Source organism: Poeciliopsis prolifica, unplaced genomic scaffold (assembly GCF_027474105.1).
Source record: "Poeciliopsis prolifica strain line A6 unplaced genomic scaffold, Auburn_PproV2 SCAFFOLD138, whole genome shotgun sequence".
Classification (NCBI taxonomy): Eukaryota; Metazoa; Chordata; class Actinopteri; order Cyprinodontiformes; family Poeciliidae; genus Poeciliopsis; species Poeciliopsis prolifica.
The window spans coordinates 343,267-371,109 of NW_026562513.1; the positions used below are offsets into that span (position 1 = coordinate 343,267).

Here is a 27,843-nt window from a genome sequence, read left to right on the forward strand (position 1 = left end):
CAAAGGTCAGCCTGATCTCTGGCTTCCAGCTGTAACAACTGAAGCTGTGTGTTGACTAGATCTGTAGATCTAGATCTATAACTCTGGTTCTATAACTAGCTCTATAGATCTAGATTCTAGATCTCTACATCTAGATTCTAGATCTATAGCTCTAGATCTCCTCCAGACATTTCTCTGCCTGTTTCTGAGGACCTACCTGGTTTTGTCTTTTGTCCTTAAAATGAATTGGCGTATACTGGACTTCCTCTTCTCTTACAGAACCTGCTGAAATAAAATGAATGTTGTTAAAACCACCAAACAAATGAAGCTTCTGTTCTCTGAAATACTAAAATGAGATTATTGTCCCAGTGAAGGAAGCAGCAGAGATGTAACGCCCAGAAACAGTTTAGAAAAACAAAAACAGGTAAAACAGACAAACTGACCGACTCTAATCTAATCTGATCTGATCTCATCTCATCTCATCTCATCTCATCTCATTTCATCTCATCTCATCTAATCTCATCTAATCTAATCTAATCTAATCTCATCTGATCTAATCTAATCTAATCCAGGCTCGGCTGTCAGCCTGGTGGATTTCCATTCATGAAAAGATTCAAATCTGAGAAGAGAGATTCAGAAAGTAACTTCTGTCTCTGAACAGATGATCTATTCATCACTGAAACATGAAAGTTTTAATATTTAATTCAGGTTTTTTTATCTAATTGATTCACCCAGACGGTTCGTTATGTTGCAGACTGGTGTCCAGTTTACCCAGTTTACCCAGTTTAAACATCACAGAGAACCACCATGTTGTCTGTGATGTCATTTCCTGCCAGATTACAAACAGGAAACAGACAATCTGAGGCAGCTGATTGGTCAGTTCCTTCCTGTTTCCAGTCAGGAAAACCATTTCCTGCTCATCCGCTCCCATTACCACCAGTTTGTTAGTCACTGGAGGACTGGTTTTACTGAAACGAACTTTAATGATGATTCTGAGTTAAATAAACACCAAGAAACGTTAAACTGCTCTTTATTAATATGACTGGATTTTAAATAGTTTAAAAAACCGTCTGCTCTTTTTACCCTGAGATGAAAATGAATCAAACTTTAAATCTTTTTCTGAAACTGAGCAAAAAGCCAGAAATAAACATTTATAATATTAACCATATTTGTAAAGTTCAATGTTTTGTTTATTTTCAGTTTAAATCAGAAAAAAAAATCAGGTTCAGAAAATATCTTGTTAAAAGAGCAAATAAAGTAACTTTGTTAGTTAAAAACTGAAGATGTTAAAAAGGAGAAAATCTTTGACCTCCCAGAAAAACCAAAGAAAACAGTTTAAACTCCAGAGGATGAAAAATAACACCTGCCATGTTAGTCTTCAGGCTAAATTAAAGATAAACGGTTTTACTTTACCAACAAACAAATCAAATGATAATCCTGAGTTTTAAAGGTTTTGTTCTTTTTCCTGGGCAGCAGCAGCTCCGGGTTTTTCTTCTTCTGATTTGATTTCAAACAAGAAAAAATGAAACATGATTTTAGTTACAATTAGAGACTTTGAGATTAAAACATGGATTCCTGGTTCTTTGGGCTCAATTTGTGTTTTGGTTTCAAGCTTCAACACGGCAGATGACTACATTAATAACCATCAGCCAGATGACTACATTAATAACCATCAGCCAGATGACTACATTAATAACCAGCAGCCAGATGACTACATTAATAACCATCTGCCAGATGACTACATTAATAACCATCAGGCAGATGACTACATTAATAACCAGCAGCCAGATGACTACATTAATAACCAGCAGGCAGATGACTACATTAATAACCAGCAGCCAGATGACTACATTAATAACCAGCAGGCAGATGACTACATTAATAACCAGCAGCCAGATGACTACATTAATAATCATCAGCCAGATGACTACATTAATAACCAGCAGGGAAATGACTACATTAATAACCAGCAGGCAGATGACTACATTAATAACCAGCAGGCAGATGACTACATTAATAACCAGCAGACAGATGACTACATTAATAACCATCAGGCAGATGACTACATTAATAACCATCAGGGAAATGACTACATTAATAACCATCAGCCAGATGACTACATTAATAACCATCAGGGAAATGACTACATTAATAACCATCAGGGAAATGACTACATTAATAACCAGCAGCCAGATGACTACATTAATAACCATCAGCCAGATGACTACATTAATAACCAGCAGGGAAATGACTACATTAATAACCATCAGGCAGATGACTACATTAATAACCATCAGCCAGATGACTACATTAATAACCAGCAGGGAAATGACTACATTAATAACCAGCAGGGAAATGACTACATTAATAACCATCAGGCAGATGACTACATTAATAACCATCAACCAGATGACTACATTAATAACCATCAGGCAGATGACTACATTAATAACCATCAGCCAGATGACTACATTAATAACCATCAGCCAGATGACTACATTAATAACTAGCAGGCAGATGACTACATTAATAACCATCAGCCAGATGACTACATTAATAACCATCAACCAGATGACTACATTAATAACCATCAGCCAGATGACTACATTAATAACCATCAGCCAGATGACTACATTAATAACCATCAGCCAGATGACTACATTAATAACCATCAGCCAGATGACTACATTAATACCATCAGGGAAATGACTACATTAATAACCATCTGCCAGATGACTACATTAATAACCATCAGCCAGATGACTACATTAATAACCATCAGCCAGATGACTACATTAATAACCATCAGGGAAATGACTACATTAATAACCATCTGCCAGATGACTACATTAATAACCAGCAGACAGATGACTACATTAATAACCATCAACCAGATGACTACATTAATAACCATCAGCCAGATGACTACATTAATAACCATCAGCCAGATGACTACATTAATAACCATCAGGGAAATGACTACATTAATAACCATCTGCCAGATGACTACATTAATAACCATCAGCCAGATGACTACATTAATAACCAGCAGACAGATGACTACATTAATAACCATCAGGGAAATGACTACATTAATAACCATCTGCCAGATGACTACATTAATAACCAGCAGACAGATGACTACATTAATAACCATCAACCAGATGACTACATTAATAACCATCAGCCAGATGACTACATTAATAACCATCAGCCAGATGACTACATTAATAACCATCAGGGAAATGACTACATTAATAACCATCTGCCAGATGACTACATTAATAACCATCAGCCAGATGACTACATTAATAACCAGCAGCCAGATGACTACATTAATAACTAGCAGCCAGATGACTACATTAATAACCATCAGCCAGATGACTACATTAATAACCATCAGCCAGATGACTACATTAATATCAGCAGGGAAATGACTACATTAATAACCAGCAGCCAGATGACTACATTAATAACCATCAGCCAGATGACTGCATTAATAACCAGCAGGGAAATGACTACATTAATAACCAGCAGGCAGATGACTACATTAATAACCATCAGGAAATGACTACATTAATAACCATCAGCCAGATGACTACATTAATAACCAGCAGCCAGATGACTACATTAATAACCATCAGCCAGATGACTACATTAATAACCAGCAGGGAAATGACTACATTAATAACCAGCAGCCAGATGACTACATTAATAACCAGCAACAGATGACTACATTAATAACCAGCAGGCAGATGACTACATTAATAACCAGCAGACAGATGACTACATTAATAACCAGCAGACAGATGACTACATTAATAACCAGCAGGCAGATGACTACATTAATAACCAGCAGACAGATGACTACATTAATAACCATCAGGGAAATGACTACATTAATAACCAGCAGACAGATGACTACATTAATAACCATCAGCCAGATGACTACATTAATAACCATCAGCCAGATGACTACATTAATAACCATCAGGCAGATGACTACATTAATAACCAGCAGACAGATGACTACATTAATAACCATCAGCCAGATGACTACATTAATAACCAGCAGGGAAATGACTACATTAATAACCAGCAGCCAGATGACTACATTAATAACCAGCAGACAGATGACTACATTAATAACCAGCAGGCAGATGACTACATTAATAACCAGCAGACAGATGACTACATTAATAACCAGCAGACAGATGACTACATTAATAACCAGCAGGCAGATGACTACATTAATAACCAGCAGACAGATGACTACATTAATAACCATCAGGGAAATGACTACATTAATAACCAGCAGACAGATGACTACATTAATAACCATCAGCCAGATGACTACATTAATAACCATCAGCCAGATGACTACATTAATAACCATCAGCCAGATGACTACATTAATAACAATCAGGGAAATGACTACATTAATAACCAGCACAGATGACTACATTAATAACCATCAGCCAGATGACTACATTAATAACCAGCAGACAGATGACTACATTAATAACCATCAGGCAGATGACTACATTAATAACCAGCAGACAGATGACTACATTAATAACCATCAGCCAGATGACTACATTAATAACAATCAGGGAAATGACTACATTAATAACCAGCAGACAGATGACTACATTAATAACCATCAGCCAGATGACTACATTAATAACCATCAGCCAGATGACTACATTAATAACCATCAGGCAGATGATTACATTAATAACCAGCAGGCAGATGACTACATTAATAACCATCAGCCAGATGACTACATTAATAACAATCAGGGAAATGACTACATTAATAACCAGCAGACAGATGACTACATTAATAACCATCAGCCAGATGACTACATTAATAACCAGCAGACAGATGACTACATTAATAACCATCAGGCAGATGACTACATTAATAACCAGCAGGCAGATGACTACATTAATAACCATCAGCCAGATGACTACATTAATAACAATCAGGGAAATGACTACATTAATAACCAGCAGACAGATGACTACATTAATAACCATCAGCCAGATGACTACATTAATAACCATCAGCCAGATGACTACATTAATAATCAGCAGGGAAATGACTACATTAATAACCAGCAGCCAGATGACTACATTAATAACCATCAGCCAGATGACTACATTAATAACCATCAGGGAAATGACTACATTAATAACCATCAGCCAGATGACTACATTAATAATCAGCAGGGAAATGACTACATTAATAACCAGCAGCCAGATGACTACATTAATAACCATCAGCCAGATGACTACATTAATAACCATCAGCCAGATGACTACATTAATAACCATCAGGGAAATGACTACATTAATAACCATCTGCCAGATGACTACATTAATAACCATCAGCCAGATGACTACATTAATAACCAGCAGACAGATGACTACATTAATAACCAGCAGGCAGATGACTACATTAATAACCATCAGGGAAATGACTACATTAATAACCAGCAGCCAGATGAATACATTAATAACCATCAGCCAGATGACTACATTAATAACCAGCAGGGAAATGACTACATTAATAACCAGCAGCCAGATGACTACATTAATAACCAGCAGGCAGATGACTACATTAATAACCAGCAGTCAGATGACTACATTAATAACCAGCAGACAGATGACTACATTAATAACCAGCAGGCAGATGACTACATTAATAACCATCAGCCAGATGACTACATTAATAACCATCAGGGAAATGACTACATTAATAACCAGCAGGCAGATGACTACATTAATAACCATCAGCCAGATGACTACATTAATAACCATCACGCAGATGACTACATTAATAACCAGCAGCCAGATGACTACATTAATAACCATCAGGGAAATGACTACATTAATAACCAGCAGGCAGATGACTACATTAATAACCATCAGCCAGATGACTACATTAATAACCATCAGCCAGATGACTACATTAATAACCATCAACCAGATGACTACATTAATAACCATCAGCCAGATGACTACATTAATAACCAGCAGGCAGATGACTACATTAATAACCAGCAGACAGATGACTACATTAATAACCATCAGCCAGATGACTACATTAATAACCATCAGGGAAATGACTACATTAATAACCAGCAGGCAGATGACTACATTAATAACCATCAGCCAGATGACTACATTAATAACCATCAGGGAAATGACTACATTAATAAGCAGCAGGCAGATGACTACATTAATAACCATCAGCCAGATGACTACATTAATAACCATCAGGGAAATGACTACATTAATAACCATCAGCCAGATGACTACATTAATAACCAGCAGACAGATGACTACATTAATAACCATCAGCCAGATGACTACATTAATAACCAGCAGACAGATGACTACATTAATAACCAGCAGACAGATGACTACATTAATAACCAGCAGACAGATGACTACATTAATAACCAGCAGGCAGATGACTACATTAATAACCAGCAGCCAGATGACTACATTAATAACCATCAGGGAAATGACTACATTAATAACCATCTGCCAGATGACTACATTAATAACCAGCAGACAGATGACTACATTAATAACCAGCAGGCAGATGACTACATTAATAACCATCAGCCAGATGACTACATTAATAACCATCAGGGAAATGACTACATTAATAACCAGCAGGCAGATGACTACATTAATAACCATCAGCCAGATGACTACATTAATAACCATCAGCCAGATGACTACATTAATAACCATCACGCAGATGACTACATTAATAACCAGCAGCCAGATGACTACATTAATAACCATCAGGGAAATGACTACATTAATAACCAGCAGGCAGATGACTACATTAATAACCATCAGCCAGATGACTACATTAATAACCATCAGCCAGATGACTACATTAATAACCATCAGCCAGATGACTACATTAATAACCATCAGGGAAATGACTACATTAATAACCAGCAGGCAGATGACTACATTAATAACCATCAGCCAGATGACTACATTAATAACCATCAACCAGATGACTACATTAATAACCATCAGCCAGATGACTACATTAATAACCAGCAGGCAGATGACTACATTAATAACCAGCAGACAGATGACTACATTAATAACCATCAGCCAGATGACTACATTAATAACCATCAGGGAAATGACTACATTAATAACCAGCAGGCAGATGACTACATTAATAACCATCAGCCAGATGACTACATTAATAACCATCAGCCAGATGACTACATTAATAACCATCAACCAGATGACTACATTAATAACCAGCAGGCAGATGACTACATTAATAACCATCAACCAGATAACTACATTAATAACCATCAGCCAGATGACTACATTAATAACCAGCAGACAGATGACTACATTAATAACCATCAGCCAGATGACTACATTAATAACCAGCAGCCAGATGACTACATTAATAACCATCAGACAGATGACTACATTAATAAAACATCAGCCAGATGACTACATTAATAACCAGCAGCCAGATGACTACATTAATAACCAGCAGACAGATGACTACATTAATAACCATCAACCAGATGACTACATTAATAACCATCAGCCAGATGACTACATTAATAACCAGCAGGCAGATGACTACATTAATAACCATCAGGGAAATGACTACATTAATAACCATCTGCCAGATGACTACATTAATAACCATCAGCCAGATGACTACATTAATAACCATCAGCCAGATGACTACATTAATAACCATCAGGGAAATGACTACATTAATAACCATCTGCCAGATGACTACATTAATAACCAGCAGACAGATGACTACATTAATAACCATCAACCAGATGACTACATTAATAACCATCAGCCAGATGACTACATTAATAACCATCAGCCAGATGACTACATTAATAACCATCAGGGAAATGACTACATTAATAACCATCTGCCAGATGACTACATTAATAACCATCAGCCAGATGACTACATTAATAACTAGCAGCCAGATGACTACATTAATAACCATCAGCCAGATGACTACATTAATAACCATCAGCCAGATGACTACATTAATAATCAGCAGGGAAATGACTACATTAATAACCAGCAGCCAGATGACTACATTAATAACCAGCAGCCAGATGACTGCATTAATAACCAGCAGGGAAATGACTACATTAATAACCAGCAGGCAGATGACTACATTAATAACCATCAGGGAAATGACTACATTAATAACCATCAGCCAGATGACTACATTAATAACCAGCAGCCAGATGACTACATTAATAACCATCAGCCAGATGACTACATTAATAACCAGCAGGGAAATGACTACATTAATAACCAGCAGCCAGATGACTACATTAATAACCAGCAGACAGATGACTACATTAATAACCAGCAGGCAGATGACTACATTAATAACCAGCAGACAGATGACTACATTAATAACCAGCAGACAGATGACTACATTAATAACCAGCAGGCAGATGACTACATTAATAACCAGCAGACAGATGACTACATTAATAACCATCAGGGAAATGACTACATTAATAACCAGCAGACAGATGACTACATTAATAACCATCAGCCAGATGACTACATTAATAACCATCAGCCAGATGACTACATTAATAACCATCAGGCAGATGACTACATTAATAACCAGCAGACAGATGACTACATTAATAACCATCAGCCAGATGACTACATTAATAACCATCAGGGAAATGACTACAATAATAACCATCTGCCAGATGACTACATTAATAACCATCAGCCAGATGACTACATTAATAACCATCAGCCAGATGACTACATTAATAACCATCAGGCAGATGATTACATTAATAACCAGCAGGCAGATGACTACATTAATAACCATCAGCCAGATGACTACATTAATAACAATCAGGGAAATGACTACATTAATAACCAGCAGACAGATGACTACATTAATAACCATCAGCCAGATGACTACATTAATAACCAGCAGACAGATGACTACATTAATAACCATCAGGCAGATGACTACATTAATAACCAGCAGGCAGATGACTACATTAATAACCATCAGCCAGATGACTACATTAATAACAATCAGGGAAATGACTACATTAATAACCAGCAGACAGATGACTACATTAATAACCATCAGCCAGATGACTACATTAATAACCATCAGCCAGATGACTACATTAATAATCAGCAGGGAAAATACTACATTAATAACCAGCAGCCAGATGACTACATTAATAACCATCAGCCAGATGACTACATTAATAACCATCAGGGAAATGACTACATTAATAACCATCAGCCAGATGACTACATTAATAACCATCAGCCAGATGACTACATTAATAATCAGCAGGGAAATGACTACATTAATAACCAGCAGCCAGATGACTACATTAATAACCATCAGCCAGATGACTACATTAATAACCATCAGCCAGATGACTACATTAATAACCATCAGGGAAATGACTACATTAATAACCATCTGCCAGATGACTACATTAATAACCATCAGCCAGATGACTACATTAATAACCAGCAGACAGATGACTACATTAATAACCAGCAGGCAGATGACTACATTAATAACCATCAGGGAAATGACTACATTAATAACCAGCAGCCAGATGAATACATTAATAACCATCAGCCAGATGACTACATTAATAACCAGCAGGGAAATGACTACATTAATAACCAGCAGCCAGATGACTACATTAATAACCAGCAGGCAGATGACTACATTAATAACCAGCAGACAGATGACTACATTAATAACCAGCAGACAGATGACTACATTAATAACCAGCAGGCAGATGACTACATTAATAACCATCAGCCAGATGACTACATTAATAACCATCAGGGAAATGACTACATTAATAACCAGCAGGCAGATGACTACATTAATAACCATCAGCCAGATGACTACATTAATAACCATCACGCAGATGACTACATTAATAACCAGCAGCCAGATGACTACATTAATAACCATCAGGGAAATGACTACATTAATAACCAGCAGGCAGATGACTACATTAATAACCATCAGCCAGATGACTACATTAATAACCATCAGCCAGATGACTACATTAATAACCATCAACCAGATGACTACATTAATAACCATCAGCCAGATGACTACATTAATAACCAGCAGGCAGATGACTACATTAATAACCAGCAGACAGATGACTACATTAATAACCATCAGCCAGATGACTACATTAATAACCATCAGGGAAATGACTACATTAATAACCAGCAGGCAGATGACTACATTAATAACCATCAGCCAGATGACTACATTAATAACCATCAGGGAAATGACTACATTAATAAGCAGCAGGCAGATGACTACATTAATAACCATCAGCCAGATGACTACATTAATAACCATCAGGGAAATGACTACATTAATAACCATCAGCCAGATGACTACATTAATAACCAGCAGACAGATGACTACATTAATAACCATCAGCCAGATGACTACATTAATAACCAGCAGACAGATGACTACATTAATAACCAGCAGACAGATGACTACATTAATAACCAGCAGACAGATGACTACATTAATAACCAGCAGGCAGATGACTACATTAATAACCAGCAGCCAGATGACTACATTAATAACCATCAGGGAAATGACTACATTAATAACCATCTGCCAGATGACTACATTAATAACCAGCAGACAGATGACTACATTAATAACCAGCAGGCAGATGACTACATTAATAACCATCAGCCAGATGACTACATTAATAACCATCAGGGAAATGACTACATTAATAACCAGCAGGCAGATGACTACATTAATAACCATCAGCCAGATGACTACATTAATAACCATCAGCCAGATGACTACATTAATAACCATCACGCAGATGACTACATTAATAACCAGCAGCCAGATGACTACATTAATAACCATCAGGAAATGACTACATTAATAACCAGCAGGCAGATGACTACATTAATAACCATCAGCCAGATGACTACATTAATAACCATCAGCCAGATGACTACATTAATAACCATCAGCCAGATGACTACATTAATAACCATCAGGGAAATGACTACATTAATAACCAGCAGGCAGATGACTACATTAATAACCATCAGCCAGATGACTACATTAATAACCATCAACCAGATGACTACATTAATAACCATCAGCCAGATGACTACATTAATAACCAGCAGGCAGATGACTACATTAATAACCAGCAGACAGATGACTACATTAATAACCATCAGCCAGATGACTACATTAATAACCATCAGGGAAATGACTACATTAATAACCAGCAGGCAGATGACTACATTAATAACCATCAGCCAGATGACTACATTAATAACCATCAGCCAGATGACTACATTAATAACCATCAACCAGATGACTACATTAATAACCAGCAGGCAGATGACTACATTAATAACCATCAACCAGATAACTACATTAATAACCATCAGCCAGATGACTACATTAATAACCAGCAGACAGATGACTACATTAATAACCATCAGCCAGATGACTACATTAATAACCAGCAGCCAGATGACTACATTAATAACCATCAGACAGATGACTACATTAATAACCATCAGCCAGATGACTACATTAATAACCAGCAGCCAGATGACTACATTAATAACCAGCAGACAGATGACTACATTAATAACCATCAACCAGATGACTACATTAATAACCATCAGCCAGATGACTACATTAATAACCAGCAGGCAGATGACTACATTAATAACCATCAGGGAAATGACTACATTAATAACCAGCAGACAGATGACTACATTAATAACCAGCAGACAGATGACTACATTAATAACCATCAGCCAGATGACTACATTAATAACCATCAGGGAAATGACTACATTAATAAGCAGCAGGCAGATGACTACATTAATAACCATCAGCCAGATGACTACATTAATAACCATCAGGGAAATGACTACATTAATAACCATCAGCCAGATGACTACATTAATAACCAGCAGACAGATGACTACATTAATAACCATCAGCCAGATGACTACATTAATAACCAGCAGACAGATGACTACATTAATAACCATCAGCCAGATGACTACATTAATAACCATCAGCCAGATGACTACATTAATAACCAGCAGACAGATGACTACATTAATAACCATCAGCCAGATGACTACATTAATAACCATCAACCAGATGACTACATTAATAACCAGCAGACAGATGACTACATTAATAACCATCAGCCAGATGACTACATTAATAACCAGCAGCCAGATTACTACATTAATAACCATCAACCAGATGACTACATTAATAACCATCAGCCAGATGACTACATTAATAACCAGCAGCCAGATGACTACATTAATAACCATCAACCAGATGACTACATTAATAACCATCAGCCAGATGACTACATTAATAACCAGCAGACAGATGACTACATTAATAACCATCAGCCAGATGACTACATTAATAACCAGCAGACAGATGACTACATTAATAACCAGCAGCCAGATGACTACATTAATAACCATCAACCAGATGACTACATTAATAACCAGCAGCCAAATGACTACATTAATAACCATCAGCCAGATGACTACATTAATAACCATCAACCAGATGACTACATTAATAACCATCAGCCAGATGACTACATTAATAACCATCAGCCAGATGACTACATTAATAACCATCCGCCAGATGACTACATTAATAACCAGCAGCCAGATGACTACATTAATAACCATCAGCCAGATGACTACATTAATAACCAGCAGCCAGATGACTACATTAATAACCATCAGCCAGATGACTACATTAATAACCAGCAGCCAGATGACTACATTAATAACCATCAGCCAGATGACTACATTAATAACCAGCAGCCAGATGACTACATTAATAACCATCAGCCAGATGACTACATTAATAACCAGCAGCCAGATGACTACATTAATAACCAGCAGGCAGATGACTACATTAATAACCATCAACCAGATGACTACATTAATAACCAGCAGCCAGATGACTACATTAATAACCATCAGCCAGATGACTACATTAATAACCAGCAGCCAGATGACTACATTAATAACCATCCGCCAGATGACTACATTAATAACCAGCAGCCAGATGACTACATTAATAACCAGCAGCCAGATGACTACATTAATAACCATCAGCCAGATGACTACATTAATAACCAGCAGCCAGATGACTACATTAATAACCATCCGCCAGATGACTACATTAATAACCAGCAGCCAGATGACTACATTAATAACCATCAGCCAGATGACTACATTAATAACCAGCAGCCAGATGACTACATTAATAACCATCAGCCAGATGACTACATTAATAACCAGCAGCCAGATGACTACATTAATAACCATCAGCCAGATGACTACATTAATAACCAGCAGGCAGATGACTACATTAATAACCATCAACCAGATGACTACATTAATAACCATCAGCCAGATGACTACATTAATAACCATCAGCCAGATGACTACATTAATAACCATCAGCCAGATACATTAATAACCAGCAGCCAGATGACTACATTAATAACCAGCAGGCAGATGACTACATTAATAACCATCAACCAGATGACTACATTAATAACCAGCAGCCAGATGACTACATTAATAACCATCAGCCAGATGACTACATTAATAACCAGCAGCCAGATGACTACATTAATAACCATCCGCCAGATGACTACATTAATAACCAGCAGCCAGATGACTACATTAATACCATCAGCCAGATGACTACATTAATAACCAGCAGCCAGATGACTACATTAATAACCATCCGCCAGATGACTACATTAATAACCAGCAGCCAGATGACTACATTAATACCATCAGCCAGATGACTACATTAATAACCATCAGCCAGATGACTACATTAATAACCATCAGCCAGATGACTACATTAATAACCAGCAGCCAGATGACTACATTAATAACCATCAGCCAGATGACTACATTAATAACCAGCAGCCAGATGACTACATTAATAACCAGCAGGCAGATGACTACATTAATAACCATCAACCAGATGACTACATTAATAACCATCAGCCAGATGACTACATTAATAACCAGCAGCCAGATGACTACATTAATAACCAGCAGGCAGATGACTACATTAATAACCATCAACCAGATGACTACATTAATAACCAGCAGCCAGATGACTACATTAATAACCATCCGCCAGATGACTACATTAATAACCAGCAGCCAGATGACTACATTAATAACCATCAGCCAGATGACTACATTAATAACCAGCAGCCAGATGACTACATTAATAACCATCAGCCAGATGACTACATTAATAACCAGCAGCCAGATGACTACATTAATAACCAGCAGGCAGATGACTACATTAATAACCATCAACCAGATGACTACATTAATAACCAGCAGCCAGATGACTACATTAATAACCATCAGCCAGATGACTACATTAATAACCAGCAGCCAGATGACTACATTAATAACCATCAGCCAGATGACTACATTAATAACCATCAGGGAAATGACTACATTAATAACCATCAGGGAAATGACTACATTAATAACCAGCAGACAGATGACTACATTAATAACCATCAACCAGATGACTACATTAATAACCAGCAGGCAGATGACTACATTAATAACCAGCAGCCAGATGACTACATTAATAACCATCAGCCAGATGACTACATTAATAACCATCAGGGAAATGACTACATTAATAACCATCAGGGAAATGACTACATTAATAACCAGCAGACAGATGACTACATTAATAACCATCAACCAGATGACTACATTAATAACCATCAGCCAGATGACTACATTAATAACCAGCAGCCAGATGACTACATTAATAACCAGCAGCCAGATGACTACATTAATAACCAGCAGCCAGATGACTACATTAATAACCAGCAGCCAGATGACTACATTAATAACCATCAGCCAGATGACTACATTAATAACCAGCAGCCAGATGACTACATTAATAACCATCAGCCAGATGACTACATTAATAACCAGCAGCCAGATGACTACATTAATAACCATCAGCCAGATGACTACATTAATAACCAGCAGCCAGATGACTACATTAATAACCATCAGCCAGATGACTACATTAATAACCATCAACCAGATGACTACATTAATAACCAGCAGCAGATGACTACATTAATAACCAGCAGCCAGATGACTACATTAATAACCAGCAGACAGATGACTACATTAATAACCATCAGCCAGATGACTACATTAATAACCATCAGCCAGATGACTACATTAATAACCATCAACCAGATGACTACATTAATAACCATCAGCCAGATGACTACATTAATAACTAGCAGCCAGATGACTACATTAATAACCATCAGCCAGATGACTACATTAATTAACCATCAGCCAGATGACTACATTAATAACCAGCAGCCAGATGACTACATTAATAACCATCAGCCAGATGACTACATTAATAACCATCAACCAGATGACTACATTAATAACCATCAGCCAGATGACTACATTAATAACCATCCGCCAGATGACTACATTAATTCATCAGGAGCAGTAGTCATGGAAACCAACAGCCAATCACAGCGCTACAACAAGCTAACGCTAACCTGTTTTCTGCCTCATTTGAACCAAAAACTGAATCTTTAACCCAAATGAATGTTTCATTCTGTGATGAATATTTATGTAAAAAGATGTTTAGCTGTAAACCAGATGTTTCTTGATATTAAACTATTTTCTTCAGACTGTTTTTATACTGTATTGTTGTTCAGACGTGTAAAGGATCGTCCCTCCGGTTACCTGGTAGAGAAACAATGAACTCACTGAACAGGATCAAGTTGCTAAAAACCAGCAGAAAAACCATCCAGGGGATTTTACAGCTGAATCATTCAGTATCTAATGATTCCTGCTGTTCAGGCCTGAAACTCAGAGAGAACGACTGAAAGATGAGATTCAGCTCTGATATGAAACCTGAGTTCATTCACACTGAGCATCATCAGATTTAAAGGTACAGCGCCGCTTTAGACCGTCAGACCGTCAGAACCAAAGATTCAGGATCGTCAGTCTGAGGTTCAGGCTGTTCAGGTGAAGGAAAATATTTTACTTTAATATTTTACCAACCACATTATAAATACTCAGATTTATGTGTTTGACATGTTAATGTCTGAAGAAGAAGCAAACAGAATGTTCTACAGAATATTTTCACAAACAAGTTCATATATCTGTAAACACTATATTAATGCATATTATATTAATACATATTATTGTAATACATATTATATTAATACATAATATATTAATACATAGTATATTAATACACATTATATTAATACACATTATATTAATACATGTTATATTAATACATATTATATTAATACATAGTATATTAATACACATTATATTAATACATAGTATATTAATACATGTTATATTAATACATATTATATTAATACATATTATATTAATACATATTGTATTAATACATATTATATTAATACATAATATATTAATACATAGTATATTAATGCACATTATATTAATACATAGTATATTAATACACATTATATTAATACATAGTATATTAATACATGTTATATTAATACATATTATATTAATACATATTATATTAATACATATTGTATTAATACATATTATATTAATACATAATATATTAATACATAGTATATTAATGCACATTATATTAATACATAGTATATTAATACACATTATATTAATACATAGTATATTAATACATGTTATATTAATACATATTATATTAATACATATTATATTAATACATATTGTATTAATACATGTTATATTAATACATATTATATTAATAAATAAACATGAATAAATCTCAGAGTAAAGTGATCAAATACCTGCCTTGTGTTTGACTTGCTGATGGTTGTTGGCTCATAAATTTCTTCCTGATCACCAAGACTCCAAAAGCCACCAATGCAACGAGAGTCACTGGGATTAGAACTAGCATCCAATCTGTCATCAGGAACAAATACAGGAACAAAACACAACAGACGGAAAAATTTAACAAAAACTGCAACAAAATAAGAGAATTAAATGAATAAAAGTATGTATTACATCTTTTTCGTGTTTTGCTGTCATTCAGAGTTTCTTCTTGGCTGAGCCAACAGGAAGTCGTCAAGTTAACATCTACAGTCTTGTTCTCTGCAGGATTGGCTGCTACACATCTATATGATGAGTTTCTATCCTCTTTATGGACAATAAAAGGTAAAGACCGAGCAGAGAGACTCTGGTTGTGTATTTCTTTGTCTCTGATCCAGTGCAGAGTCGCTGGATTGTCCACAGAGCAGGTCAACAGGCAGAGGTCAGAGGTCAGGCTAACAGCTTTCACATCAGGAGTCGGTGCTGGATCTGCAGAGAATCAAACCAACAGTTAGTAAAAATTACTGGAGATATTCTGTGAGTTTTGATCTTCTGCTTGTGAGTCCATGAATGTTTTAAAGGTTCATAACTGTGATGGTCGGTTCTGAGTTCACACAAATATCCAATATTATTGATTTCTAATTCAGGAAATGGTTCTGAACATTGTTTATTATGCTGCCGCCTGTTGTCAGACTGTCATAATGTTCCAGATGAGGTAAAGAAACTGTGGGTCAGTAACAAACATGCAGTTTGCATCAAATACTGATCCAGTGAGGGGTCAGAGGTCACAGGGTGAAATGAATGATGTCTGATGGCTGGATGTAGATTCTTCACACACTGGATGGAGGAAAACTTGATTTTATCCAGAAAATCATTCAGAGGTTATGAGATTTAACCTGCTTCATCTGACCTTTCACCCTCAGAGTGTCATAAACCTGCTGTGTTGCAATGAGATGAGAAATGAAGCTGCTCTCATCTCTGTCATAAGGGAAGAATAATCTGTTCAGGACTGGCAGTAATTTATCAATAAACTCACGCTGTTAAAGTTGAACATTTCCTTCCTGACTGTGTTGACAGTTCAATGTGTTGCTTTAATGTGGATTATCAGCTGATTCCTCAGATGCTTTCTTTACAAGGTTGTTTGATAACTTCATAGGAAGTTTCCAGTGAATGTTGATTAGCAGCTAATGATGCTGTTAGCTTTTTTGTGCTGCTGGTTAAAGTCACAATATGAAGCTTTGCTCCTTTTTATGATACGACTCTGCAGATTCTGATTATCAGCTGATTGAGACCAAAGATTTAAATCTAACATCTTATGAAGTCAAACACTGACTCAGTGAAAACAGGCCTGCATGTTAATGAACCACAGAAACAGAAACATCTTCCATCCTTTGGATCCAAATGTTACAGAAAAACAGAAGTAATGTTTGTTTTAATGGAGTAATTTTCACATTAATTTGCAGTTTCCTGTAGCATGAAAACAGTTTCTGTCCGTCTGTCTTTGGCTCCTTTCAGCTGCAGATCAACAGATTCACTTTTCTGACATTCATTCACTTCAAGGCTTCAGGAATAGAAGTTACTAAAATGTGTTTTCAGTTATTTTTGAAATTCTGCTGTAATGTGGGAAGTATTATTATGTTCACTGTGATTGATGATTGATTGGCTCTATCATCACTGCCTTCATCCTCCCCTCCATGAAAACTGATCGTCTGTCTGCAGGAAATGAAAACATTAAAATATAACATGCTGCCCAGAGGCTGCAGTTTCTGAAAGAATAGAGCAAGAATCCTCCTTCTGACCCCCAGTGGATCTCTGGGAACCCGGGAGCAACTCTTCCTCCACCCGGGAGCAGCTCTTCCTCCACCCTGAGAGCAACTCTTCCTCCACCCTGAGAGCAACTCTTCCTCCACCTTGGAGCAGCTCTTGCTCCACCCGGGAGCAGCTCTTCCTCCACCCTGAGAGCAGCTCTCGTCCACCCTGAGAGCAACTCTTCCTCCACCCTGAGAGCAACTCTTCCTCCACCTTGGAGCAGCTCTTCCTCCACCCGGGAGCAACTCTTCCTCCACCCGGGAGCAGCTCTTCCTCCACCCTGAGAGCAACTCTTCCTCCACCCTGAGAGCAACTCTTCCTCCACCTTGGAGCAGCTCTTGCTCCACCCTGGAGCAGCTCTTCCTCCACACTGAGAGCAACTCTTCCTCCACCCTGGAGCAGCTCTTCCTCCACCCTGAGAGGCTCTTCCTCCACCCTGAGAGGCTCTTCCTCCACCCTGAGAGCAGCTCTTCCTCCACCCTGGAGCAGCTCTTCCTCCACCCTGAGAGCAACTCTTCCTCCACCTTGGAGCAACTCTTCCTCCACCCGGGAGCAGCTCTTCCTCCACCCGGGAGCAACTCTTCCTCCACCTTGGAGCAGCTCTTCCTCCACCCGGGAGCAGCTCTTCCTCCACCCTGAGAGCAGCTCTTCCTCCACCCTGGAGCACTCTTCCTCCACCCTGGAGCAGCTCTTCCTCCACCCTGGAGCAGCTCTTCCTCCACCTTGGAGCAGCTCTTCCTCCACCCTGGAGCAGCTCTTCCTCCACCCTGAGAGCAGCTCTTCCTCCACCCTGAGAGCAGCTCTTCCTCCACCTTGGAGCAGCTCTTCCTCCACCTTGGAGCAGCTCTTCCTCCACCCTGGAGCAGCTCTTCCTCCACCCTGAGAGCAGCTCTTCCTCCACCCTGAGACCAGCTCTTCCTCCACCTGAGACCAGCTCTTCTCCACCCTGAGAGCAGCTCTTCCTCCACCCTGAGAGCAGCTCTTCCTCCACCTTGGAGCAGCTCTTCCTCCACCTTGGAGCAGCTCTTCCTCCACCCTGGAGCAGCTCTTCCTCCACCCTGGAGCAGCTCTTCCTCCACCCTGAGAGCAGCTCTTCCTCCACCTTGGAGCAACTCTTCCTCCACCCTGGAGCAGCTCTTCCTCCACCCTGAGAGGCTCTTCCTCCACCCTGAGAGCAGCTCTTCCTCCACCCTGGAGCAGCTCTTCCTCCACCCTGGAGAACTCTTCCTCCACCCTGGAGCAGCTCTTCCTCCACCTTGAAGCAGCTCTTCCTCCACCTTGGAGCAGCTCTTCCTCCACCCTGGAGCAACTCTTCATCCACCCTGGAGCAGCTCTTCCTCCACCCGGAGCAGCTCTTCCTCCACCCGGGAGCAGCTCTTCCTCCACCTTGGAGCAGCTCTTCCTCCACCCGGGAGCAGCTCTTCCTCCACCCTGGAGCAGCTCTTCCTCCACCCTGAGAGCAACTCTTCCTCCACCTTGGAGCAGCTCTTCCTCCACCTGAGAGCAGCTCTTCCTCCACCCTGAGACCAGCTCTTCCTCCACCCTGAGAGCAGCTCTTCCTCCACCTTGGAGCAGCTCTTCCTCCACCCTGAGACCAGCTCTTCCTCCACCCTGAGACCAGCTCTTCCTCCACCTTGGAGCAACTCTTCCTCCACCCTGGAGCAGCTCTTCCTCCACCCTGGAGCAGCTCTTCCTCCCCTGGAGCAGCTCTTCCTCCACCCTGAGAGCAGCTCTTCCTCCACCCTGGAGCAGCTCTTCCTCCACCCTGAGAGCAGCTCTTCCTCCACCCGGAGCAGCTCTTCCTCCACCCTGAGAGCAACTCTTCCTCCACCTTGGAGCAACTCTTCCTCCACCTGAGAGCAACTTTCCTCCACCCTGAGAGCAGCTCTTCCTCCACCCTGGAGCAGCTCTTCCTCCACCCTGAGGAGCAACTCTTCCTCCACCTTGGAGCAGCTCTTCCTACACCCTGAGACCAGCTCTTCCTCCACCCTGAGAGCAACTCTTCCTCCACCCTGAGAGCAACTCTTCCTCCACCCTGGAGCAGCTCTTCCTCCACCTTGGAGCAGCTCTTCCTCCACCCTGAGACCAGCTCTTCCTCCACCCTGAGAGCAACTCTTCCTCCACCCTGGAGCAGCTCTTCCTCCACCTTGGAGCAGCTCTTCCTACACCCTGAGACCAGCTCTTCCTCCACCCTGAACCAGCTCTTCCTCCACCCTGAGAGCAACTCTTCCTCCACCCTGAGAGCAACTCTTCCTCCACCTTGGAGCAGCTCTTCCTCCACCTTGGAGCAACTCTTCCTCCACCCGGGAGCAGCTTTCCTCCACCCTGAGAGCAGCTCTTCCTCCACCCTGAGAGCAACTCTTCCTCCACCCGGGAGCAGCTCTTCCTCCACCCTGGAGCAGCTCTTCCTCCACCCGGGAGCAGCTCTTCCTCCACCCTGGAGCAGCTCTTCCTCCACCCTGGAGCAGCTCTTTCTCCACCCTGGAGCAGCTCTTCCTCCACCCTGGAGCAGCTCTTCCTCCACCCTGGAGCAGCTCTTTCTCCACCCTGAGAGCAGCTCTGGTCAGGTGGAAACTCCCCGACCCGCTGAAGCCTCCACATGCTTCTGAATGTGACCTTGAAATGATCTTTCTTTAACAAAATGTATTCCCATATTTATTCATTTAAACTCTGGTTCAGATTCTTGTGGGTTTAGTTTCTACACTGAACATATAATCTGTGAAATATATGATTGTTTCTGAGATTAATACAACAAAACCTGCATGTTAACTTCCTGCTATAGTAATCAGAAAATGATGTTTGGCATCATAACAGATGTATCTCATATTTAACTCCACTAACTGTCTGCATAATTCATTCTAAATTATATTTAAAATCATAAAAAAATGGAAAAAGCACCAATTTACAACAAATGTTGTGAATCTCAAGACACTTTATAAAACATAATTTTATTTGACTCAGTCATTCAATTGATCCTAGTGATTAGACAGTGCAGTTTGTTCAATTAATTATTCAAATCAAGTTAAATTTCAGTAATTTTAAGCCAATTCGAGTCAATAACTCAGATTTGTATGGAGTCAATGACTCAACAGATAACATCTTGCTTTGTGCTGTTGACTTTACAGCAAATCCTCACAGATGCCTGCAGCTCAGTGAAAAACCACCAGCAGACATTCAGTGACAGCATTTCAGTTCATCATCTCATCCTCATCAGAGATGAGGATGAGATGATGATCACCTTTATGGACTAATATAGTTTTATTAATAAAACCAAATTAATTTTAAAAATCACTGGGGAAAGTTAAAACCTGTTAGCAGAAGATAAATATCTAGAACTGATTTAACCTCAGATCTGGACAATTAGAGAAAAACCTAAATAAAAATAAATACTCACCATAGATTTGGAGTTTATATGAAGAAGAAACTTGTCCTTTTTGAACTGTATAGATTCCTGAGTCGTTCTTCTGCAGGTTTGTGATCTTAAAGAGTCCAGAGCTTCGGTTCCACTGAAGCTTGGTCTCATAAAAGTTCTCCTCAATAATAAATTCACCACCAGACACTAAAGCAATGATTGTTCTTTCATATAAAAGATATACTCTCTCTGTGACACCTCCAGGTAGAGCGATGCTTCCTCCAACGATTCCTGTCAGATTCTCCTTCACTTCCGACCAGCAGATAATCCCAGAATCACTGGAGAGACAGGAAGTCAAGTGAAATATTGACCTGAATGTCTTTATTAAATATCATTCAATGTTTTGTCTAAAAGATCAAAGTCATGGCAGATTCAGGTTTCAACAATTCATGTTGACTGAATTTGATAATCAGATAAAATCCTGCCAACAGAAAGGAAACGTCTGATTATTGTTTCATCTTTAATATTCATCATTTTATTCATCATTTCCTCAGTGTTTTATAGGACTGATAATCTGTCCACTCTGCAGAATCCAGTCCGGTTCTGGACCTGCTGGTTTCATTTCTCAGGAGTCAGACGGATGGAGGGAAGATGGAGGGAGGAGACAGCTCCTCCCCCACTCCGCTCCTTCAGACTAGCCAGCAGCAATTAGCAAACAGCTGGAGGAGGTTTGTAAAATCATTCCTATGAAATTCAAACTCTCTGGAGGTGAACAGCTGGTACCCAGCAGCGCTCACTGCACATAAAATCTGCCTCTATGCAACAATTGGTAGCAGAAAAATCATTTTCAGGAACTTGTTTCAAATACAAGGTTTTCAGTAGTTTGAGACTTTTTTAGTTTTTACATTATACTGATGTGTTTAATGCATTTTTATAAATAATATTTTGCTATAAATATTTATTTAAACTTGTAAATGTTTCTCAAGACAAACAACCTCTGACCTTTCTGTTGGGTCAGCTTCACCCACTGCATGTGACTGATGTCGCAGATCATCCAACAATGTTTCTCTGGCAACATGTTATTTATATTGTGTTCAGTCATGATGGGAAGCAGGTCAAACAGAAAGAGGAAAATGTTCTCCATAAAACCAGAAAGCTGACAGAGAATTGCAGAAACCAGGATGGTGACTCATCTCCAGACACATATGCTAAGCTAACCGTAGCGCATTAGGATCTGCTCAGGATGCTGGTGACAAACTGAGGAGGTCTGTGACAGACTGGCCACCTGCCCAGGACCCCCTCTCACCCAGAATGCAGCTGGAGAGGCAGCAGCTCCTCCTGACCCCACTGGGTCAAGGTGTCAGGAAATGGAAACTGAGGAGGTGAAGACTGAGCATGATGTTCCTGAACGGTTGGAGTTCTGATCAATAGGTGACCAGAAAATTATCAAATGTTATGAAACTTCAGGACTTATTGTTGTAAATTAGTTTATATGCAGAGTAAAGCTACACTGGGCTTTGCTTGTATTTGTATAGAAATGTGATATAAAACCTGTAAAATAATTAACATAATAAAGAAAGACAGTCATTAAATCTGCCAGGTGTATGAATATAGAGCCTATGATTATTTCTATGATTACAGTTGAGCTGTATTTATCATCTTGGTAGATATTTGATGCATGTCAGGATGGATGTATTTCTGTTAAACATCAGTTCACTGATTCTGGATTTGATTTGTTTTTTTCAACACAAACTAAAAACCAGGAAACGTTTTTATCCCAGTTTCTGAACTGCAGTTGCATTTCAAACAAATGTCTTTAAATTAAATTATGAAAACTTTTTGATTACAGAATCTTCCTTGTATATCAACAAAAACATGTTTCATGCTTTATGAACAAGATGTTTCCTGCCTGCAGCAGCAAAACGCCTGAAGGGAGTAAATATTTGGAAACATGAAAACATCACATAACCGACCAGCTGCTGATATGTTTCCATTAAACATGAGCAGAAAATCCTGGTCTCTCTCCACGAACTGCTCGATGTTTCTGCTGCAGTTTCAATAAATAAAAATATGAACCAAACATATTTATAGAAGCTCAACGTTTTCATGGTTTTTCTGTTATTGATCCTCATTCAAGCAGCTGCAGGAGAAAACATGCAGATTAACAGAAACTCTGGGTTTAATGCCTTGCTTAAAGGAACATCAACATGGAGGAAGACAAACATGCAGCAACACTTTATGAAGAATAAAACTGTATAAATGTTTCTGGGTTTTGGTGTTACGGGTCAGTGTGGTGGTGGCGGTATGGTGATACGGGAAAACTTCAACCAATAGGAACTGGACCTTTGGTTGGTCAGTTAAAAATATAAAATGTATAATTCAATAATGCAATTAATATTTATTCTACTTCAGTTCCTGTTTTATGGAGTAAAAGATACGCCATAAAAGAAAAGAAAACAAGAATGTATCTTTAATTACTTCCATGTTGAATTATTGAGTTTATGATGATCAATATGTATTTTCTGCTTTTCGCAGTGTTAGATATTACATACATATTTATTAACTTTTATATTCAACAAGTGAATCTCATAACATCCTCATGATAGATTTATTAAGGGGAAGTAAAATAAGCTTTATGGTCACCAACGCAGCATAAAAACTTCATAAATGTGACACAAAGTGTTTCTGATCCATACGGTCTCATCAACACTTTCTGATCTGCTGGAGGATTATTTATTCTGGAATAAGGAGAAGAATTCAAACTTCTTCAGTTCTGAGTCTTTTTGCTCAGTCAGGATGTTTGAAAAGTTTTTCTCATCTGCTGAGCAAAACTAAATTCCCACTCAGTTTAGTTGTGTCATCATTTTCATGATGACACAACTAAACTGGTTTCCAAACCTCCACAGCTGTTGCCTCATGGTCTGAATAACAGTTATTTCTTCACTCTGCATTTCCACACATAATAAGTCTGACCTTGTGCTTCATTGGCTGAACTCCAGCAGATACTAACAGGAACCAGCTGCTGTTGCTGCTGTGCTGCTGTGTTGCTGCTGTGTTGCTGTTGTGCTGCTGTGTTGCTGCTGTTGCTGCTGTGCTGCTGTTGTGCTGCTGTGTTGCTGCTGTGTTGCTGCTGTGTTGCTGTTGTGCTGCTGCTGTGCTGCTGTGTTGCTGCTGTTGCTGCTGCTGTGCTGCTGCTGTGTTGCTGCTGTGCTGCTGTGCTGCTGCTGTGCTGCTGTGCTGCTGCTGTGCTGCTGTGTTGCTGTGTTGCTGTGTTGCTGCTGCTGCTGCTGCTGCTGCTGCTGTTGCTGCTGTGCTGCTGCTGTGCTGCTGCTGTGTTGCTGTGTTGCTGCTGTTGCTGCTGTGCTGCTGCAGTTGCTGCTGCTGTGCTGCTGCTGTGTTGCTGTGTTGCTGCTGTGCTGCTGCGTTCGCAGCCAGCGGCCGGCTGGTCGCCGCTTCAGGTGAACCGGACCTGAACGGTCAGGACCGGTTCACACATTCATTTTACTACATTTATTTTTTTTTTAATCTTCCTTCATTAAACTACTTCCATGTTCTACTTGTTTATGTTTTTCTCAAACTGTTCAAGTCAAACTGGCTCATCCTGAAATGTGGAACATGTCTGAGCTTGAATATCTTGTCTTGATTCAATCGGTGGATGGATTTCTGCTGCAGCATGTTGATGGTATTTCACTGGGACTTTTCCGTTCAGTAACTGGTCAGTTAAATCAGGCTGCTGGTCTGTTAATGGATCTGAACGCTCATCAATACAACATGATAATGACATCCTGAGAGGAAATGAGACAACAGAAACTTTATCCAAACCATCCAGGCATTTTCATTTACTAGAAACAAACTGGCACCAAACCATAAACAGACTGAATGAAAAACTATTTGGAGATTCACAGAATATTTATTGGAAAAACATTTCAAACTAAACTTTTGGTTTCAGTTTCTCTCTTCTTCCAAAGAAAAGTTTCCCTGGAAACAACAGGACGGATGGGGCGGAATCAAACCGACAACCCAAAGATAACAGGACAAACTTCCACCGTTATCGCGTCTGTATATGACAAGATCAAAATAGTTATATATATATATATATATATAACAATATATATGGTGTGTGTTGTTTTTCTTCTTTTTCATTGGCCTGTTTGAAACGTTCGTATCTAAAGTTGTTAAAAACCTCGTTGCTGCTGTTCTGGTCGACTGCTTGATTCTGATTTTCAGTGAATTTTCATCAATTAAATGAAACTGTTTGTTATCACCGTTGTTCACAACCAGCAGTGGAAATGAACTGATCGTTTTCAGTGTCGCTAATATCTAATTGATTATTGGTGGCAAGTTCAGTCTTTTTCTCAGGCTTTTGTTGATTATAATGAGGATATTCCATCAACCGTCTATGAAAGCTTTTATTTATTTATTATATTTAGGTCTCTGTGTTGTCCTCCATTGATTGTCTCCTGCTGTGCCTGATTGTTTCCTGTCTGATGTCCATTTCTCCTGTCCTCTCTGCTCATCTGAGAATCATCATTAATGAATCATCATTAAAACCATCATTTCCATCTCAACATGTTCCATGTGCATCATCACCACAAAACCCGCAACTCATGACAATTTTATGGAATAAAGCCAGAAATCATCATTAAAACTACAATTACAAATAAATACATAAATACAAATGTAGCCACACCCAAAAACTGAACAAAACCAGGATATAAATGCAACGTGGTTGTTTTTGTAAAAATACAAAAGAGAAAAATTATTCAGTCTCTTCAAGCTCTTGATTCAAAATTCAGTTTTAATTCGTCATTTAAAAATGTCCTAGTAAAATCCACAGCGGTAAATTTTCACAAGGCTTTACTTTCTGAAAGTCGCAGTAAAACTTGTCCGTTTAATCTGATCGCGATCCGGTTTCAAACGGATCCGATCCACAAACGGACAGAGGAAAGTTGCTCAACTTACCGAGAAACAAGCAAATACATCCGATCTGAGTCTCCATCTCATCGTAACGTCCAGACAACGTCTGAGTTTCCTCGCTGTTCCGCTGGAGCGTACGCACCCCCTCCCCCTCTCCCCCCTCCCTCTCCCCCCCCCTCTCCCAGCGCCATCTTTACATCTCTACTCTTCAACCCTTATTACTATGGGGGAAGAACACGCACATATACGCACATATATAAATAAAACGCGAAGCAGCTTCCAAAGGAATATAGAGAGAATAATGATGTAACTCAAAATGATCTAAATGGAGCAGAAATAATAACTGATGAATGTTTTTTGTTCTGTAACTTGTGAAAATAGATTTTTTACTAGAAAATTTATAATGTTTCAAAAAGAGAAAAAAAACCCGAAGAAAATCCTGTCAGAAATCCTTTGTCACAGGAACAATCATGTGAAAGGAACAATACTCTGACACCTGATCCAGGTACCAGGTGACCGTATCCATAGTAACAAGAGCACACAAAGCAGGAAGTCCCTGAAGAATCATGAGATGAAAGGAAACAGATAAAAACTGCTTCCTGTTTTAAACAGGAACTGAAGACAAATATCAGCTTGAATTAAAGATATTAATACAAATAAAACAAAAACTCAAACAGTGAAGCAACAAGTTACATGATAACTACGAGTCATAATATTCCAAAGTGATTCAAATCAAATCGAGATGAAGAAGGCAGCGAG

The 27,843-nt window shown here is 39.0% G+C and overlaps 2 protein-coding genes across 2 annotated transcripts in view; both read right to left on the reverse strand.

Moving 5' to 3' along the window:
* LOC129355580 (SLAM family member 7-like) overlaps positions 1-27,166 on the reverse strand; it is a 31,248-nt gene extending 4,082 nt beyond the window's left edge. The window contains 6 exon segments of the mRNA XM_055025176.1: positions 197-264; positions 16,989-17,099; positions 17,202-17,495; positions 22,210-22,482; positions 22,485-22,505; positions 27,130-27,166. Coding sequence (XP_054881151.1) covers positions 197-264; positions 16,989-17,099; positions 17,202-17,495; positions 22,210-22,482; positions 22,485-22,505; positions 27,130-27,166 — 804 coding nt within the window.
* Positions 248-2,602, reverse strand: LOC129355579 (uncharacterized). Its single transcript, XM_055025175.1, has 2 exons — positions 1,393-2,602; positions 248-261 (listed from the first exon to the last, which is right to left on the reverse strand). The coding sequence occupies exon 1, from the start codon at positions 2,595-2,597 to the stop codon at positions 1,587-1,589; it is 1,011 nt and encodes a 336-aa protein (XP_054881150.1). The 5' UTR covers positions 2,598-2,602; the 3' UTR covers positions 248-261; positions 1,393-1,586.
* Positions 27,167-27,843: the final 677 nt, after the last annotated feature.

What these genes read in the sequence shown, in the direction of transcription:
- LOC129355579 (XM_055025175.1), bottom strand. Translation starts at nt 2,597, where the DNA reads ATGGTTATTAATGTAGTCATCTGGCTGATGGTTATTAATGTAGTCATC.